The sequence below is a fragment of the Mus caroli genome, chromosome 5 (genome assembly GCF_900094665.2).
Source record: "Mus caroli chromosome 5, CAROLI_EIJ_v1.1, whole genome shotgun sequence".
Lineage (NCBI taxonomy): Eukaryota > Metazoa > Chordata > Mammalia > Rodentia > Muridae > Mus > Mus caroli.
The window spans coordinates 136851826-136870516 of record NC_034574.1 but is presented as its reverse complement, the minus strand read 5'-3'; the positions used below and the strand labels follow the sequence as shown (position 1 = coordinate 136870516).

Sequence of the window (18691 nt, the reverse complement as noted above, 5' to 3'; positions counted from 1 at the left end):
GAGAGAGAGAGAGAGAGAGAGAGAATGAGAATGTGTGTGTGGACCTGGAGTTTATTGATTCAGTGAGGCTGACCTAGCTGGACTATCGGGCCTCAAAGATACTCCTGTTTCCACCCCTCCAGTACCGGGATGACAGGTACACACTACCACACTCAGCTTTTTGTACATGCACTGGGGGGTGTGAGTTCAGGCCCTCCTTTCCCGGTGCTCTGTGTTTTTGAAGATTACAAAGCAGAATGGAGGCTACCAACCATCTATCCGAGTACGGCTGCTCCAGCTGCGGCTTCGGGAGCTTCATGTCCCTCTCTCTGATGACTTGATTGAGGACATCCAGGTCAGAAAGGTTTGCATACGGCTGAGCAGCATTGCTGAAGAGTTCCCAAAGTGTTACACCTAAGGACCTGCGGAGAGCAAGAGGGCCATTTGTGTTTGTAGTAATATCAGTTGTAAGGAGAAGGTAATATTGAAGTTATTTATTAGTAAGAAGAGGATAAAATGACTCTTAAATAACCAACATCCCAATGGGAAAAAAAATGGTCATTTCTCTTAAAATGAGGGTGTTCAGAGGCCTGCTTGTTTTACTTCGTCACTAAGACAGAGTGTAATAATATAATCATAGGAACTAAACAATACGGTCACTTGTGACTTTAAAACCTCAAGCAATCAGTTCAAAGACTGATAGGATGTGGTAAAGCACGACAAAATGAATTGACAATATAAACACTCTTGCTTCCAATAATTCCAAGAAACCTTTCCATGAGCAAATGTCACTTCCTACTTAGGCCTGTCACCTGCTGCCTTGGTCACCCTTCAGCACTCCAAGCTAGTGGCAGCCATCTAGTGCCAGAAGAGGTTGGTGTCACCAAAAGTGGACATTCTATGTCACGGTATATCCAACTAGCTCTTGCATTACTGCTGTTGACCTGAGACAAGGTCTCACTGTGTAGACTAAGCTGAAATTGGCTTTTAAGTCACAGTAGTCCTCCTGCCTCAGCCAGCCAAGTGCTGGGATCACAAATGTGTAACACAGTACCCATCGCATCCCTGCCCCCGCAGCCTGTCCTTGCACCCCAGAGTTCTATCCTCCCTGGAAAGGCCTAGCTCAAGAAAGAACTTTTCCTTTCCTTCACAGACTCTCACTCTTCCCACCGGCCACTGTCGACAGGATGGCCTTCTCAGGGAGCCATGTGCATCACCTGGCAAGTTTAAACTTGTAAATACTGTATGTGCATGGGTATTCTGCCCACATGCATGTCTGTGCACCACTTGTATGCTGGCGCTATACAAGCCAGAAGAGGTATCAAATCCTTGAAAATGGAGTTACAGATGGGATGTGAGCTGTCACCCTGGTGCTGTGAGTCCAACACAGCTCCTCTGCAAGAGTAGCCCTCTCTTTACTCTTCTGTGGTAACTTCTCTGCAAGAGCAGCCCTCTCTTTACTCTTCTGTGGTAACTCCTCTGCAAGAGTAGCCATCTCTTTACTCTTCTGTGGTAACTCCTCTGCAAGAGCAGCCATCTCTTTTTTTTTTTTTTTTTTTTTTGAGACAGGGTTTCTCTGTATAGCCCTGGCTGTCCTGGAACTCCCTTAGTAGACCAGGCTGGCCTCAAACTCAGAAATCCGCCTGCCTCTACCTCCAGAGCGCTAGGATTAAAGGCGTGCGCCACCACGCCTGGGTTTTTGTTTTTTGCTTTTGTTTTTGTTTTGGGTTTTTTTTTTTGGTAATACTTTCATCACCATATTAATCATGCATGATAATGGGTTTCACAATGACATCTGTAAGCAGGCACATACTGCACTAGGATCATATTCACATACCTGCCCCTTCCCTTACCCCTTTCCAATTCTTTCCAACTAGCCTCCCTTCTATTTTCATTTGTGGGAGTATATGTGCTTCTCCCCCTCCCCCGTCACCAATCCTGTGTGTGTATAAACATTCAAGGAGGGGTGGGAGCCCATGGGCACCCTGTTCTTCCATGACAGGGAGCTGACCAGCCCAGTCGTGTGGACCAATGACTCTGAAAGGGTTCTTTCTGCCACATTTGTTCCTTTTCTTCTTTTTCTAAATATTTGTTTATTTAGTCAGGAGTGGGACATCCCATGGCACTTGTGTGAGGAGTTGGCTCTCTCCTTCCCCATGTGGTAGCAGCCTTCCCCAAATGCAGGCTGTTGGCCTTGGAGGTGTGAGCATTTTTACCTGGTAGCGCCACACTCTCCTCCTAAGAACTACTTAGTGGGGATGTGTTGATGTGTTCTCAGAATACTTTCTACCAAATACTAGGGGAAGCTAGGAACTTGTGAGCGCTAGGCCAGAGCTCTTCACAGGGCTACTTCCACCCTTGGTCCCGTTTTTAAAATTACTATTATTTTAAAGATTTCATTTTTAATTATGTGTGTGATGAAAGTGTAGGTGTCACCAGGACAGGCTAATGTAGAAATGATACTTCTAAAATTAATTGTGAACAATGTAAAAACGACTACATTTTAGAACATCTACTGTCTAAAAGTAAGGACCATATGGATGAGAGAGAGAGAGAGAGAGAGAGANAACTCACTTTGTAGACCAGGCTGGCCTCGAACTCAGAAATCCACCTGCCTCTGCCTCCCAAGTGCTGGGATTAAAGGCGTGCGCCACCACGCCCGGCGAGCAGCCATCTCTTTACTCTTCTGTGGTAGCTCCTCTGCAAGAGCAGCCCTCTCTTTACTCTTCTGTGGTAGCTTCTCTGCAAGAGCAGCCCTCTCTTTACTCTTCTGTGGTAGCTCCTCTGCAAGAGCAGCCATCTCTTTACTCTTCTGTGGTAGCTCCTCTGTAAGAGCAGCCATCTCTTTACTCTTCTGTGGTAACTCCTCTGCAAGAGTAGCCATCTCTTTACTCTTCTGTGGTAGCTCCTCTGCAAGAGCAGCCATCTCTTTACTCTTCTGTGGTAACTTCTCTGCAAGAGCAGCCATCTCTTTACTCTTCTGTGGTAACTCCTCTGCAAGAGCAGCCCTCTCTTTACTCTTCTGTGGTAACTTTAAACAAGTTAAGTTGATACTTAGGATCCATATCACCTTTTCTTTTTTCTTTTTTCTAAGTCAGGGTCTCACTGTGTAGCCCGGGCTGGCCTAGATCTTACCATGTAAACTAGGCTAGCTACAAACTCACAAAGATTTGCATGCCTCTATTTCCCCGTGCTGGAATTAAGGGTGTGTGCCCATATCTAACATTCAGTGACAGAGTCAGGAACGGCCTGGGAAAGCGCAGTTTCTCAAAAGCTCCCTGCGATTTGCAAATCTTCTTCCAGACTCAGGTGTGTAGTTAGGAGACTGCCCAGTGCCCACCAGGAAACTGTGAGTAACCGCAGCACCGAGGCTTCCATTTGCTGTTGTGCAACCTGGTGTTCAATTTCCTGCTGCTGCTTTTACAGGAGAGTGAGCAGAGCCAGCATGATCCATGTCCACAGTCACTTCTAAAGGCATGAGGAGGAGCCTCACACCAGCCCAGACCATCAAAGGTGGATAACGAACTTAAGTACAAAAATGTTTAAGACACTGTCCAGTGACTTTGGAGGCGCCAGTTTTATTGAAGAGAATCCATGTGAAATGCTGAAACCAAAAGGTTTGCCAGGTGACTGAATGCGGCCTGTCTCCCTGCCTCAGGTTCTCACAGTCCTCACTCATTTGCCTTGATTCTTTCCCTCTTCCAGAAAAACATTCTCAGACCAAAGCCCCTGGGCCCCTGCCACCTCCCATGCTTCAGAGGACCAGAAAGGAAACACAGGCTCCCCAGCTCCTTAGGCCCCTAAGCCTTGTTCTTTTGGGAAGAAGTGTGTCCTGCTGCTGTGGGGGTCTCCCCACCTCCACTTTCAGGTCTTCATAAGGTTCCCCCATCCACCTTGGCATGAGCAGTATGGCAGGACTTGGCACTGCTGCCAGCAACTGTTCCGATGGTCAGGAACAGGGCCAATTCTGCCTTGGGGAACACAGGCTCCATTTTCATGTCCATCACCCCGCTAAGTGCAATAACATTGCCAGTCAAGCATAAAAAACATCTTCTTGAAGAATCAAGGTTGGTAAGAAGGCAGGAACTTCCAAGGCAATACTACAATCTTGAGAACTGAGATGACAAAAGCCACCTTTGAGCCCTGGGACATATGTGCAGGCACTTAGGTTTTTCTGTGTGGATTCTAGGCTCCATGGAAGTGCTGAGCAGGCCAAAGCCTTGGGTCCACCCAAGTGAGCCAGTCTCACAGAGGAGTCTGCTTCAAGGCAGGCAGTAAGCCAGTTCCTCAAAGGCAGTTGCCAGTGAGGGAGAGAAGAGGACAGCTAACAGGGCTGACTTACAAAGCTGGCCTTGAAAAATCCTCACTAGCTCAGGGAAAAGCACTTCTGCAGTGCCCTGCTAGAGTGGCGTCCTGTGTGTGGCAAGACACCAGGTCCCAACAGAGGCAAATACAGGTCCTCGATGGAGGGGCTTGTCTTCAGTCTACACGGCCATGGATTCTCACCATAGGAAAGACCAGAGGAAATCACGCACCAGCCACAGTGGAAGGGGTTACTTACTACAGTGGTCTGACACAGATCACAATTCAATTGTGTAAAACAAACAAACAACAACAACAAACCCTGAGATAGATAGATTTTTTTAAAAGTATAGAATAGTTTATTCAGGGCATGGGGAGGAGAGGGTAGTAGAGGCAGAGAAAGGCAGAGAGAGAGAGAGAGAGAGAGTGAAAGCAGAGGCGAACAGGCCAGCCATGAGCATATGGAAAGAGGGGGAAGGGAATGGGGAAGGGAGGGAGGAAGGGCGAGGGGACAGAGCGGGAGAAAGAAGGGAAGAGCAAGAGAGCAAGAGCCTGATCATATTTTAAAATCAAAAACTATAAAACTTAACAGGAAGATTTAACAGAATAGACATAGCTGAAAAGAGAATCTTAAAAACAGAATTGGTGAGGGGCGCAGGGAGGGGAAAAAAAAAAAAAAACAGAATTGGTGCGGGGAGCATATATGTTCTAGAGTGTAAAGGGTGGGATGCAGAGGAACAAGCAAGAGACACAACTACTCATGTTAAATTAGCCTTCCAAAAGGAGAGACAATAAACAGAGGCAATATTTAAAGAAAAGGGGCTAGGAATTTTCTAGAAGCAATGCATTTTATCAACCTAGAGATTTAGAAAGCCAAATAAATAACAAGCAGGGGTAGATGCATCAACCTATACCCATACAACCCATACCCATACAATTCACACTCATACAGTTCACTCATACAATTCAAGCCCATACAATTCACACTGGCACACATCATAGGAAAAACTAGAAGAGAAAAAAAAATCATAGAAGTATTTTAAGTCAGTCAGAGAGCTTAGGCAGACTTACAGCTGACTTCACAAAGCAACAATGGAAGCCAGAGGACAGTAAAATGACATCTTGTAAAAATGCATTTGAGGGGTGAGAACAAAACAGGCAAGAGCGTGCAGACCACAGAAAACAGAGTCTGGCAGCAGCAGGTCTCACTAGGAAGGACACACTTTAAGTCGGAGCATAATCCCAGAGCAAGGTCTGAGATCAAAACACAGAAACAAACAAGAGAAGCACGAGGAGAAACAGCTTGTATGTGGATAAGCCTAAATGATCACTGACGTTAAAACATTATTAACATCATTAGCCTGGGGGACGTCAGCCTGGTCTACAGAGTGAGTTCGGGAGCCAGGGCCACACAATAGCATATAACTGTGTGTGTGCTCATGTGTACATGTGCATAAGCATGCTTGTACGTGCATGCGAGCGTGCGTGTGTTACACAGCTAAAAGGAAGTGAGGTGTCCCAAAGCCTTGTGCTGGTCAAGAAGCAGGGTGAGGAGATGAAGTAAGTAAGATCACAGTGTATAAAAGTCCACTCATGCTGTAACTTCTAGAATAATTGATAAAAGCACAGGCATAGAATGCATAGCTTCTAAATAAAGAGGGGAAAAAAAGCTAAAAAAGAAAATCAATCCAAAGGAAGGCAAGAAAAGGAAAACCAAAAACAAACAGGAAAATACCTGGTACCTAAAATAAAAGGTATCAGTCAGAAAACCATGACACTGTCAAGTCAAAGACTTAGACACATCATCATTTCAGCACTTTTTGAGATGACCCCTAAAAATCAGCCTTACAGAACAGCCCAAACCTCTCAGCTTCCATTCCCTTCAGTAAATAGTGAGCACTTACTGTATTCCAGGCCAGCAGGTACAACATGGACAACAGATGCAGTTCCCGGCCTTAGTGGAGGCAAATGGGTAGAAGTGGCAGCAGCAACTCAAACACAACCATTACTGGCTATGGCGCATGGTGTGTCTTTCTGCCTCCTACATCCTAGCAGAATTACTCCTGTACTCAAAGAGAGAGGAGTTGGGCCCTTGCTAAGAAAACCAAATAAAAAGGCATGCCAGATACCTACCAGATATTACTGTATTTAGTCTGATCTGCAGTCAAGAGTCTGTCTTGAAAGCTGGTCACTAATTCTGGAGCAGTCCATCTCAGGGGGAAAACTTTCTTGTCATCTGTCTCAATGTAATCCTCCTGCGTGGTCATAAGCACAACGTTCAGGGGAATTCCAGGTGAGGGGAGCTTGGGAGCTTAAGAGCAAAACATTATCAGTGAGCACGCGCCCAACCAAAAACATCACAGGGAAATGAGAGGCAGGCGGGCAAAGAGACTTCTGGATGGAAGGACGGACAGGAGGTATTCCCCTGACACCTGAAGGCCGTGAGAATGGGTCTCTAAAGCATAGCACTAGCTCAGTCACCTTTAGCCGAGGTTGGCCATCTGTGCTGAGGACTGTGCTGGTTACCACAGCTGATGTTACAGGTCAACCTCCCAGCAGCAAAATGACAGGTGAGCTGCAGACACTAGAAGCCCTCTCCCTTCGCTGGAAGGAAGGGCTGCACAAAGCCAGCCACCTCTGTGAGAGGCTAGAAAGGTAATCCTAGCAACAACTTCATAGCCAACAGTAAGTGCTTCCGACACTCCCGCTAGTGCGTGGACAGGAAGCCAACTTAAATTTGCATGTTTTTGAAAGCATTACACTTCTGGTGCTCACAGAACCCACGGAATGACAGATAACTGTTATCTTTATGGTGCTGCATAGAACATGATTATCATTGTAGCAATATCATTTTTTTAAAAAAGATACAACTCATTTAACTTTAAGTGTATGAATACTTTGAATGTATGTATGTATGTATACCATGTATGTGCCCAAAGCCTAAGGAGGAGGTCAGAAGACGGTATCAGGGGCTCTGGAACTGGAGTTACTGGAGTCCTGTTGTGAGCCTCCATGTGGGTTCTGGGAACTAAACCCATGTCTTCCACAGCAGGACGAGTATGTGCTTTAACTACTGAGCCATCCCGCCTGGCCCAGCAGTGCCTCTGCCCAGACCCCAGCAGAGCTCAGCAAACATACACAGATGAAAGCTACTGAGCTGTTTTCTTTAGGGGTATATGTAACAGTTAAAAACAAAGCAAAAGGAGGCTGGCGAGATGGCTCAGTAGGAGAGAGCACTGACTGTTCTTCCTAAGGTCCTGAGTTCAAATCCCAGCCACCACATGGTGGCTTACAGCCACCCGTAAGGAGATCTGACGCCCTCTTCTGACGCGTCTGAAGACAGCTACAGTGTACTTATGTATAATAAAAAATAAATCTTAAAAAAAAAAAAAACCCAAAACAAAACAAAAACCCCAAAGCAAAAACGTGAATATCAACCTTAGTATACCTGTGCTTCAGTTTTACTGATTATAGTGAGAGACATCTACAGACACATGTGCTGTGCTCTACAAATACTAATTAGCATTTTGCCCACATGCTAACTGAATTCTGTTACATACGGCTAGTGAAATGGTTCAACAGGTAAAGCACTTGCTGCCAAGCCTTGTAACTGATTTCTAGCCTGGGGACCCACACAGTAGAAAGGGAGAACTGCCTTTGACTTCCTCATGCATGTCTTTGACATGTATGTGCCTATAAACATACACATCCATGTGAAATAGATAAGTATGCAATTAGAGTATTTTAATACTGTTTTTAAATATATTATTCAGGCAAACTGAATCCATTACACTGAAACCTTAGTCACAAAGCTACTGAATTTGACAAATCAGAAGCCAATGGTACCATAAAAAGACTGGGATATACCTGCTGGAGAAAGGCCATGTCATAAAAAGACTCCCCCACCCCCACCTCCACCCCCTTAAACACAAGCAGTGTTTTTCAAGCCGACTCTTGACTGACAGTAAGCAGGTTAAGAAGACAGCAGGCAGAGCTTTGCTTACCTTGTATCTGCTGAAGCCTATTCCATAGTCACCCACTTTGACATTTAAGTCGGAGGTGAGATAACAATTCCGCAGGGCCAGATCACTGCAAACAGAAGGAGCAGGGCCAGTGTAAGAACAAGCAGGATCCACAGCCAGGATCTCGCCGCACAGAACCGCTGTACATCAGAGGTGTCTTTCAGAAACCAGTCATGCCTTCAGCTATCTGCTTGTAGTTAGTGTCTCAAACAAAAGGCACACTTTAGGAAGTGAATAAAATTCCCCTTTCCTTTTTGTTTTTTAAAAAAATTTGAAAATATGTATTTTTAAATTATGTGCATGTGTGTCTACTGGTGTGTGGGTTTGTGCTCAGAGGCCAGAAGTGGGCGTCGGATCCCCTAGAGCTGCAGTTTGCAGGTGGCTGTGAGCTGCCCAACGTGGCTGCCTACCAAGCCCTTGCTCCCCAGGTGTTTGCCTAAGAAGACCTCCTCTTCCTCTAGTGACGCAGTTTTCTTATTTATTAGCCGAAGAAAGAAACAGCACCCACTAATGACCCTAGCACCTGAAAGTGACTGCCTGCTGGTGAAGTGTTCCCATGCCCACACCAACAACAGCTACAAGGAGCAGCAATGGGTGGCTGCAACACTGCCCCCTCCACGTCTCAGGTCTCAATGGGCGTGCTGAGTGTGTGTAACACTGACTCAGCTATACTGATGACTTTCTGTGCTGTTAATGTGGGGTGATTTGCATGGCGCTCCATCACAAAGCCCTCTAGTAGTACGTGGGGAAAGGCTGGATACTTTCTGACTTTGCTGTTATTAACAATATAGAAGTTTCCTATTTTTTTAAGCCGGACATGGTGGCGCACGCCTTTAATCCTAGCACTCAGGAGGCAGAGGCAGGTGGATTTCTGAGTTCGAGGCCAGCCTTGTCTACAAAGTGAGTTCCAGGACAGTCAGGGCTACACAGAGAAACCCTGTCTCAAAAAAACTTAAAAAAAAAAAAAAGAAAGAAAAGAAAAAGAAATTTGTTTTAGTGTGCACAGAAATGGTGATGACAGGGGCATAATAAAAAATGTGCACAGAATGTTTTGAAAACTAATTAGAGTGCTACCTAGATTCAAAGTACTGCTGTAATCGGCCCCCCAATACTAACACTAAGTATTCTCTGCACCTATTAATGTGCAACACTACAGAACAGAAAAAACACAAGGCACTAGCGTGCAACTTGACGTCAAGGCTGCTCAGGTCAGGAAACTAATGCAGCCAGCATTCTCCTTCAAGCTGAAAAACAGGTCTGGTGACGAAGCTGCCTGAGCTCCAGCCCTGCTGGCTCCTGGAAGGCACTGGCTGGTCACCATATTTGGCAGCAGGCCCAAAGGTTCCAAGTCACAACTCCTCGCCATTTGTTTTTAAGTTGGGTAGCCTGCCCATCTGTGGAAGGATTCTCTAATGCAAACGGCTCAAGGTAATCAAGGGCAGTTCCAAAAACACCCATGGCAAGTTTCTAGCTACAGGAAGCCAAGTAACCGAGAGAGAGAGAGAGAGAGAGAGAGAGAGAGAGAGANGAGAGAGAGAGAGACAGAGAGAGAGAGAGACAGAGAGAGAGAGAGACAGAGAGAGAGAGACAGAGAGAGAGAGAGAGACAGAGACAGAGACAGACAGGACAGGAAGCCAGGTGCCTAAGAGCCACTGAATACTCTTCCGGGAGCTTGGTCCATGCTATCATATTCGATCTAGGTAACAGTGCTTCTGGGTAAACAGATCCCAATTCTACAGAAGAAATCAGCTCAGAGGGATCACAGGAGACTCACAATGGTAAAGCTGGTGAGGTGAGAATTTACCATCCTAATCCCAGTTAACCCTCTCTGTCTCCCCCTCATTGTCTGCCTGCAGCAGCCACAGACATCAAGGTTCCTAAGGGCCGGTTCATCATGCTGTGGACCTCAGCTGTGCAAGCTGCAGATTGTATCAAAGAGACTGGTGTATGTGGGAAAGGATGGGGGACACCACACATGACACCCTTACAACACCACCATCCCCCCCACCCAGGGCCTTTCCCTGCTTATCTTGCACTGGAAATGCAGAATTCTTCCACTGTGAAACTCTGACTAGACATGGAGGACCATGCCTATGAACTGCCTGTGACTGCTGGGGACTTGTGGGGACTGCTGATGGGATGATGGGATAGAATAAGGCTCCCTGGGTGGGTTTTTCCTTGGGTTAGTCAGGCACCAAGGCTGAGCTGGACAGTCAGGCCTCTGTGGGTCTCTACTGGCTCCAGCTTACTGTCCTACTGCACACAGATGCAAAACTAGATGAAATGCTCAGATAAGCAGTTTCTGAGATTGGATGCCGCCTGCCCAGGGTTCAGAGCCTAAGCCCAGGGAATGGAACCTCCTAGTAGTAGACCCCAAGACACAGAGGCTCAACTTGAGTAAACAGGGAAAGGAGATGCTTTGATAATGTCTAAAACCAAGGCTGGGCTGGGCTGGGCTGGGGGTATGGTTCAGTTAGAGTCTCTACCTAGGATCCCTCAGTGAGGAGCTGGAGATACAGCTCTGGAGTATTACATGAGGCCCGAAGTCCATCCTCAGCACCGACAAAACACAAAAGGAGCCAAATCAAAACAAAGCAAACAAAAACCAAATCAAAAATGTTACTTGAAGCCAAGGCCAAGCTGAGTTGTCAGGTAACTATCTCTAGACAAAGCCCTGATGATTCGTACCACCAAATGTGTCCGAGAATCACTTGGGGACCCTACCTCTCTACCGACTAAGAAAAGAGCAGGCAGCAGATCTGGGGTAGGCTAAGAATGGACATGTCCCAGGAGCCGGCACATGTCTGAAGAGCCTCCCAGGAATGTGAGCTGGGACTCTGCTTCTGAGAGGGACCCTGAGGTTTCTGGCCAATCCCCTCAGCTTCTTGTACCTAGGACGTATACCATAACCAGATACCTTTGCTAAGGGTAAAACACAGTGTCACCAGGGATAACTACCCATGAGACAACCCCCCAGATCTAAGTCTAGACTAGAGGCCACACTGGATCTGAATTTGTAATCAGTGGCTCAAGTGCTAGTTAAGAAGGAGCTAGCACTTTCCACCTGGAATGCTGATTTTCTCAGGTGGCCTACCCTGGGCTAGCTTAGAAAAACAGCATTTTTTCTACTGAGGGCCACAGACACAGACATACCAGTAGATGGTGTGTGCCTTGATTTATTGAGTCTCACGTGGCCTAGAATAGCTTCAAACTCTATGTAGCTAAGGATGACCCTGAACTTCTGGTCTAATCTCCCTCCACCTCCCAAATCTCGGAATCCCAGGTATCCATACCTGCTTCTGGAGGGGCTTGCTTCTGAGCTACACAGAGATGCTACACTAACTGAGCAGCAAGGGTGCTAGGTTCTTTCTGTGCCCTCCTGAAGTGCAAGGTTGTTGTTGCTGGTGGTGGCTTTTTTCTTTTTCTTTTTTGTTTTAAAGTCTTTCCCTCTACCCTTTCCCTCTACCCTTCCAGGTCGCACAAATTAACAAACTGGTAGGTACAGTCTTTCTACATAATGTTCACACCAAAACAAATACACGAAAGGCACACGCTGTTATGACTACTAACCTGCACCTTAATACTTAAGATATCACAACCCAGAATTCCCTCCTGCTAAACAGCCTAGTCAGTCATCCTAAGCCACAACTACACAATATTCAACAGTAACTAGTTGAAGCGTACACTAGTTCTCTCGTGAATGTCTGTTTCTCCCATTTGCTACCCTTTCGGGTAATACTGGGGTAGTTATTTTGTTTGTCTGTTTGAGGCAGTCTTATTGTGTAGTCCAAGCTAGTCTTGGACTTGCAGTTCTCCTGTCTTGGCCTCCTAACCACTGAGCACAATGGGTTTTGTTTCTTTTAAAGAATTTTTTTTTTTTAGTAAGCCTGGTGGTGGTGACAAATGCCTTTAATCCCAGCATTCAGGAGGCAGAGGAAGGGAGATCTCTGAGTTTAAGGCCAATCTGCTCTACAGAGAGAATTTCAGGACAGCCAAGGCTACACAGAGAAATCCTATCTTAAAAATCAAAACAAAATAAACAAACCAACCAACCAAAACCCCCAACCCCCAAACCAACAACAATGCACAAGTCTCTTTAGCTGAGTACGGTGGTGTACACTGTTAGTAATTCTAGCCCTTGGGAGGCAAAGGTGGATGATCTCTGTGAGTTCCAGGCCACTCAAGGGCTCACACAGTAAGACCCGGTCTTAAAAAAGAGAAGGAAGGAAGGAAGTAGTAAAAAAAGAAAACAAAACCCAGAAAAGTCTCCTGTACAGAAAAGTCTCCTGTCCTGAGCTCCTGGGTCTGTGCTCCTGCTGGCTATCAGATGGCTACTTAGCCAGTTTGAGTACAAACACCACTCATTCAGTGACCTGATAGTACCTGCTGCTCAGGAGACCTTGAAAGCAGAGGACAGGGACACTAGGCTTTGTTTGGGTCACCTGTGGAATGGTAACAGCAACATGTGCTGTTCACATGGCCTTTAAGAACACTGTGTGTATGACCTCTGAGATGAAGGCTGCCTGAGACCCTGCGATAAGGCTCTCTTTAAACATTATGTAAAAAGAAATTTTAACTAGACCAGTTTCTAACAGAAGAACAACTTTGGGTTAGACGGGTGGACTGGTCTATTTCAACCAAGTCCTCTGAGTCAACCAATATTCTAAACCTCAATTGTAAAATAATGCCATATGGAAGGCCACCTACACAGGAAGAATTTAAAGAACAGTGCCCCACAAGAGCCTTTATATCAAACAGCATGTGTATGTGTGTGTGTGCATGCGTGAGGAGTGTGTATGGACATCTGAGTATGCAGGTATGCACATGTGCATGTGGAGGCCAGAGGATAACCTCAGGTGTGGCTCCTCAGTCTTACAATGCCACTCCCCCAGCCATTGGTGCTCGCTGTCCCTGAGGAAGCTGGGTGAGCTGGGCATTCAGCACTCATTCATCTGTCTATCCAGCATCGCAATTACAAGCTTACAATGCCATACTGGGTTTCTATAAAACATAAAAACATGGGTTGGGGCTGCAGTAGACTTGGCGGCTCTTCGCAGCATCCACATGGCAGCTCACAACTGCCTGGAACTCTAGTTCCAGAGGATCCAATGCTCTCTCTGGTCTCTGAGGCCAATGTGTGAGTCTGGCCTTACATACACACAGGCAAACACTCATATACATAAAAAACCAAGATAGATATATATTTTGGACAATAAATTAAATAAATAAAAAACAAGGGGTCAAACTCTGGCCCTGTAAGTTCTTTACCAGCTAAGCTATCACACAGCCAGCCTGAAGCAGTTACTTTAAAAAGCAGAATGTAACAGCTGCCAATGGTTCCAAGGTTCTGTGCCTTGGGCTTCGTGCTTGGATATCATCCAGGCCATGTGATCTGTCCTTGTTTGTTTTCCAGACGCTAAGGCCTTGCCTTGAGGAAGCACGGGGAGAGCACTACTGGTCAGGGCAGCTCTGTCATCTTTAAGCACACAGCGGTGAACAGCCCTTACACACACTTCCCAGGGGCCTCTGACAACTTCATGTTGTGATTTTGATCAGAGACTTAAAAATTTTCTGTTCTACTTATGTCTGTCTGTCTGTCTGTCTCTCTGTGTGTGTGTGTGTGTGTGTCTGCAGAGGCTAGGGGAGGAAGTGAGATTCCCTAGTGCTGGAGTCACGCACAGGAGTGAGCTGCCTGAGGTGTGAGCTGCGAACTGAATTTGGGTCCTCTGCAGGAGCAGTGTGAACCTGTGCCGCCTCTCCAGCCCAAGGCTTGTTTTGAACTTATAACGGTCACAGACATCTCTTCGAGACAGGTACGCCTTTTCAGGCAGGTACGCCTTTTCAGACAGGTACGCCTTTTCAGATCTTTGGGTTATTAAGAGATAGCTGAGTTGTTTAAAGTCAACCAAAGAGCACTTGCTACACAAGCATGGGGCATGGATTATGGTCTTGCACCCAGTGTCCTGCTCATGCCTGCAATCCCACCTGAGGTGAGGCAGAGACAACATCACTGGGGATCGCTGACTTCCAGCCTAACTGAGAAAAGTGGCGGTAGGAAGAGTGCCCGCATCAAAGGTAATTCTCATTGAAGACAGAGAATGAGAAAGGAGGATATCTGACTCCCTCTTCTGGCTGGTGTTCTTGACTCTATTCCAAAATAATTCTATTTTGAAAATTTGGAACTTGAAAGCCTGAAGCAGGAAGCTTTTTCTAATTCATGGAGCAGACTACAAAGTAAAATGTGCAACCCCCAGGGGCGGCCCTGATCACATACACACACAGCCCCAAACTGCCTGAACTCCAGCGTGCAAAGCAGAGGAGGCCCTTCAGACCTGACACTCTTAAGCCAACTTGCTAGCTGGCCGGAAACCAAGGCCATGACCTACGGAAAGAAAAACGACTCTGCTGCTTCTAGCACCTCTTCCTCGAGCACCTAAGAGCACCCCAGCCTAAAGCTTACTGAGTAGACGCTCAGAGCCAGAGGTCAGGAGGGAGCCAGGGACATTCCCTCCCTACCCCGAGGCTTGTGCACGTCCTACACTGCTGCACGTTCCTCAGGGATTCCCCAGACTTCAGGCTGCGTTCATTCCACTCCTCAGCACTGGTTTAACTCCAGCCCAACTCTGTCTTCACCACCATGTCTAAAGCAGAGCACTCACGATACAACCTGGTCTCTGGTTTCCTCCTTCCGTCTTCCACTCTTCCTGCCTTTGTTTTTGGTTGGTGTTTTTGAATTAGGCTCTCATATATCCCAGGTTGGCCTTAAACTCAACTCTGTAGTTGAGGATGTCTTTAAACTTCTTTGTGATCCTCCTGTCTCCTATGTACCACTATGCGCAGTTTCTGAAGTCCGGAGTTTTAGGCATGTTAGCAGTCTACCAACTAAGTTACAGCCAGCCATTCCCCGGCCCTCTTCCCAAACCTGTCAACCTCTCCAGATTGCAGCAACTACAAGGACATGAGGTGTGCCCATGCCTGTGCCCAGCCAGATCTACCTGTGCAGGAAGTGCAGCTTGTGCATGGCTGCCAGCCCTGCGGCAATCTCACACGCCATCCTCTGTAGCAGCATGGTCTGTGAATCACCCCGCACGTGTTCTTGCTCATTGTGCAGGTAAGCCTTCAGGTCACCCTGCAAAAAACAAGCATGCGAGTGTCAAGTGCAGCACCAGAAGAAACCAAGTGCCTAGACAAGCAATGCAGCTGGTCTGAACTATGAAGAACTATACAGAACAGAACAGTAAAGGAAATACAGTCTGACAACGACTCACGGCTAAACTCAGTGCAGTACAGATGTCTAGAAACCTTCAGGTAATGAAGAAGTGATATGGAGAGTTAAAAAAAAAAGGTACTATTCACTATTTTGAAAAATTGGAACTTGAAGCCTGAAGTCTAAAGAAGAATAAGCAAGAAGCTTTTTCTAATTCCTGGAGCAGACTACAAAGTACAATACGTAGCCACCAGGGGCGGCCCTGATCACATACACACACAGCCCCAAACTGTCTGCTCCCCAGTGTACAAACTGGAGCAGGTCCCTTCAGATCTGACTTCCATTTCCAGGACACACATGGCCAGTGAGTACTTCATCACAAGGCTCGTGGCCACCATTTATGCATGAGTAAGCCATGGAGAAGAGACTACATAAAGAAAACAAGAGTGGAAGAGGTGGGGAAAGCCACTGAGTGCTAGTGACAGGCTCAGGTCTCACTCAGCATCCTTCCCCAGGGACAACATGAGAAAGAACACGCCGGCCTCCTGTAAACACCAATTCATCTCAAAAAGCCTAGGCAGAGGATGGCAGCCTGGGCAGAAAAGGGACAAATTCCAGTCAGACACACAGGCATCCAGCTCCCTGGCTACTCCCTATGTTTGCTCTAGGCAGTCATAGATATCATAGTTATCATCTCTGCTTGGGGGATGCTCTGGAGAAAATAATGTTATAGTCTCTTTACATAAGAATAGATATTTACTGATTTGATCTAATCCAAACAAAAGCTTCTGGGGAGAGGAATGTGTACACACGTGCTCAAGAGTGTGTGTACCTGGAGGCCAGAGGTCAACCCTGGCACCTTCCTCCATCATTCTCTACCTTAGTTTTTGAGACAGTGTCTCTTACTGGCCTGGAGTTTGCTTACTAGGCCTGACTAGTTAGTTTCAGCGATCCTTCTGTCTCTCTATGGCTAGGATTATGCCATCTCCCCAGGCCCCAAATTGAAAATTTTTATGATCTTTTACTAAGGTAGGAAGTAACTCAAGATCTTACAGCTTAAAATCCAACTCAAAAAGAAAGTCAGGGGTGGAAGATCTCCTGGACATTTCAGTAAGTTTACTGAAGAGAGCAAATCTGTCAGACTCCTCCCAGGATCAGATCTTCAATCGTAATATTCCTCCAGAGGCAGCTGTCCACGTGTAGTTCTTCGTACACAATAATGCAGTGTCTAGGCACCACCAAGACTTGCATTGGTTTCTACTCCTCTTTTTAACAATCCTAGCTTCTGTTGATAACAGTGATTATTTTTGAATTAATCGTATTTTGTTGTTTTGAGATAAGAGTATGACTATGTAATGCAGACTAGTCAAAAATTCTCATCGCATCGTCCCAAGTCCTAGGATTCCCATTTTGTGCCTCTGAACACTGTGTACCCATGGTGCATATTTCTTACAACTTCAGGTATCTTGCAGATACAGAACCAAGGCTTAGAAGAGTCAAGAAATTTGTTCAAGAGCTAACTGTGGCAATGGTTTCTGCTACCTAAAAGGCGGAGGCAGGAGGATGAGGAATTCAAGGTCATCCTTGGCGATAAAATAACTTTGAAGCCAACCTGGAACACAAGAATCCCATCCAAAGAGAGAGAAAACAAAGAAAAAGGAAAGAAGTTTGTCTCAATGAACTGTGCTTATCCCTCTCAGTTTACTAACTGGTAGGACCATACTCCGGGAACTGAGGCCAGGGCCACATCTGGCACATCTGGCAGGTGGTCTTCCACTGAGCTCCATCTTAGCCCTTTCCTGCCTTTTTATTATGGGGCAATATCTCATGTGTGGCCCGGGCTGGATCTAAATTTGTGATCCTCCTGATTCAGTTACTAAGTAGCTGAGATTACAGGACTATGTCAACAGGGCTCAACTTGTCTTATTTATATTTTAAAGGCGCTTAGCGAGTAGATATGGACAATTAGTACTGTCTGTTATTTATAGAAAAAATAAGAAATCACCAAGAACCTCGATGTGTTTTAAATGAAAATGAAATTCTCTTTGTCGAGGCTTTAAATTTTTCAAGTAAACCCAAGAAAGACAATTTGCTGACACTAGATGGCGACAGGGAGCTACACCCAGCATTAGTGAGACAAGCACCTTGCTAGGACTACTTAGATGTGGGCCACTTACAGCTCTCCTAAATTCCAACACAAAAGGCCAGTGACGCTGTATGCAGGATTTTGGCAGATCACTAAGCACAGTGAATTAATTTTAGTACATTTTAACTTAATCTAATGTTAACCCATTTAATGTAATGGAAACAGTAAATATCTTTATATTGGAAATGCTGGTCATTTGTATGTCTAATATGTTTAAAGAACTAAGTTTTGTTTTGAGATAGGCTCTAGATAGCCCAGGCTATCCTCAAACTCAAGTACGGATGATCCTGAATTTCTCTTACTTTCATGAATGAAATCTGCCCCAGTATGTCCCTCCATGAAATGGGTATGTCCCAGTTGAAGCATTGCCTCTTGCTTGTGGGTTATCAGCTTGTGGCCATCTAAGCCCCCTCTCCTCAGCAGTCCTCTTCTCTCAGCTCTACTATGAAGCAGCTCTCAGGAAAAGCAGCAAAAGCCAGCAGCTCCTGCTCCCCCCCTCATCCCAGGCTGGGCTTGCTACTACCATGCCTGTCTCCCTTCCCGAGCAGACTCCTCTCATGCCCGGTCTGTCCTGGCTGCAGCCTCAGGCCTCTTCCCTTGAGTGAGCCACTGTACACCCACTACTCAGCTATACCTGCTGAACCCTCATCCTCACAGCTAGCAGTTCTGCCACGCACCAGCCAAAAAACTGCCCCAGGTCTCATTCTTCCTCCAAACTCAGTCTCTTCGTGGGACAGCATGATGGCTCAACACCCAGCCTGACAATCTGAGCTCCATCCTCATACCCAACGTGGTGGAAAGAACCAACTCCAAGTGTGTACCCTGGGCACACATGTGCTTCCCCCACCCTGCCCCACACAAAATATATAAATATAAAAAGTTGTTAAACAAAATAACTACCGTAGCTAGCTCCCTTAGCCAATCCCCTTAGTGTTCTCCAGCTGGCTCCCGGCACCACAGTCTCCAGCATGTCTTTCCATGTCACTGGACACCTGGTGGTCCTTCCCTGGTCCGTTCTCCTCTCACTGCTCTGTA

At 46.3% G+C, this 18691-nt stretch overlaps 1 protein-coding gene across 2 annotated transcripts in view; it reads right to left on the bottom strand.

The window, feature by feature from the left end:
• Nucleotides 1-18691, bottom strand: part of Lmtk2 (lemur tyrosine kinase 2) — a 91018-nt gene that overhangs the window by 15374 nt on the left and 56953 nt on the right. For both annotated transcript variants that reach the window (XM_021162666.2, XM_021162667.2), the window contains exons 7-10: nucleotides 15299-15432; nucleotides 8286-8370; nucleotides 6415-6536; nucleotides 252-401 (exon numbers count right to left, since the gene is read on the bottom strand). In XM_021162666.2, the coding sequence (XP_021018325.1) occupies nucleotides 252-401; nucleotides 6415-6536; nucleotides 8286-8370; nucleotides 15299-15432 (491 nt within the window). The remainder of the gene's footprint in view (nucleotides 1-251; nucleotides 402-6414; nucleotides 6537-8285; nucleotides 8371-15298; nucleotides 15433-18691) is intronic.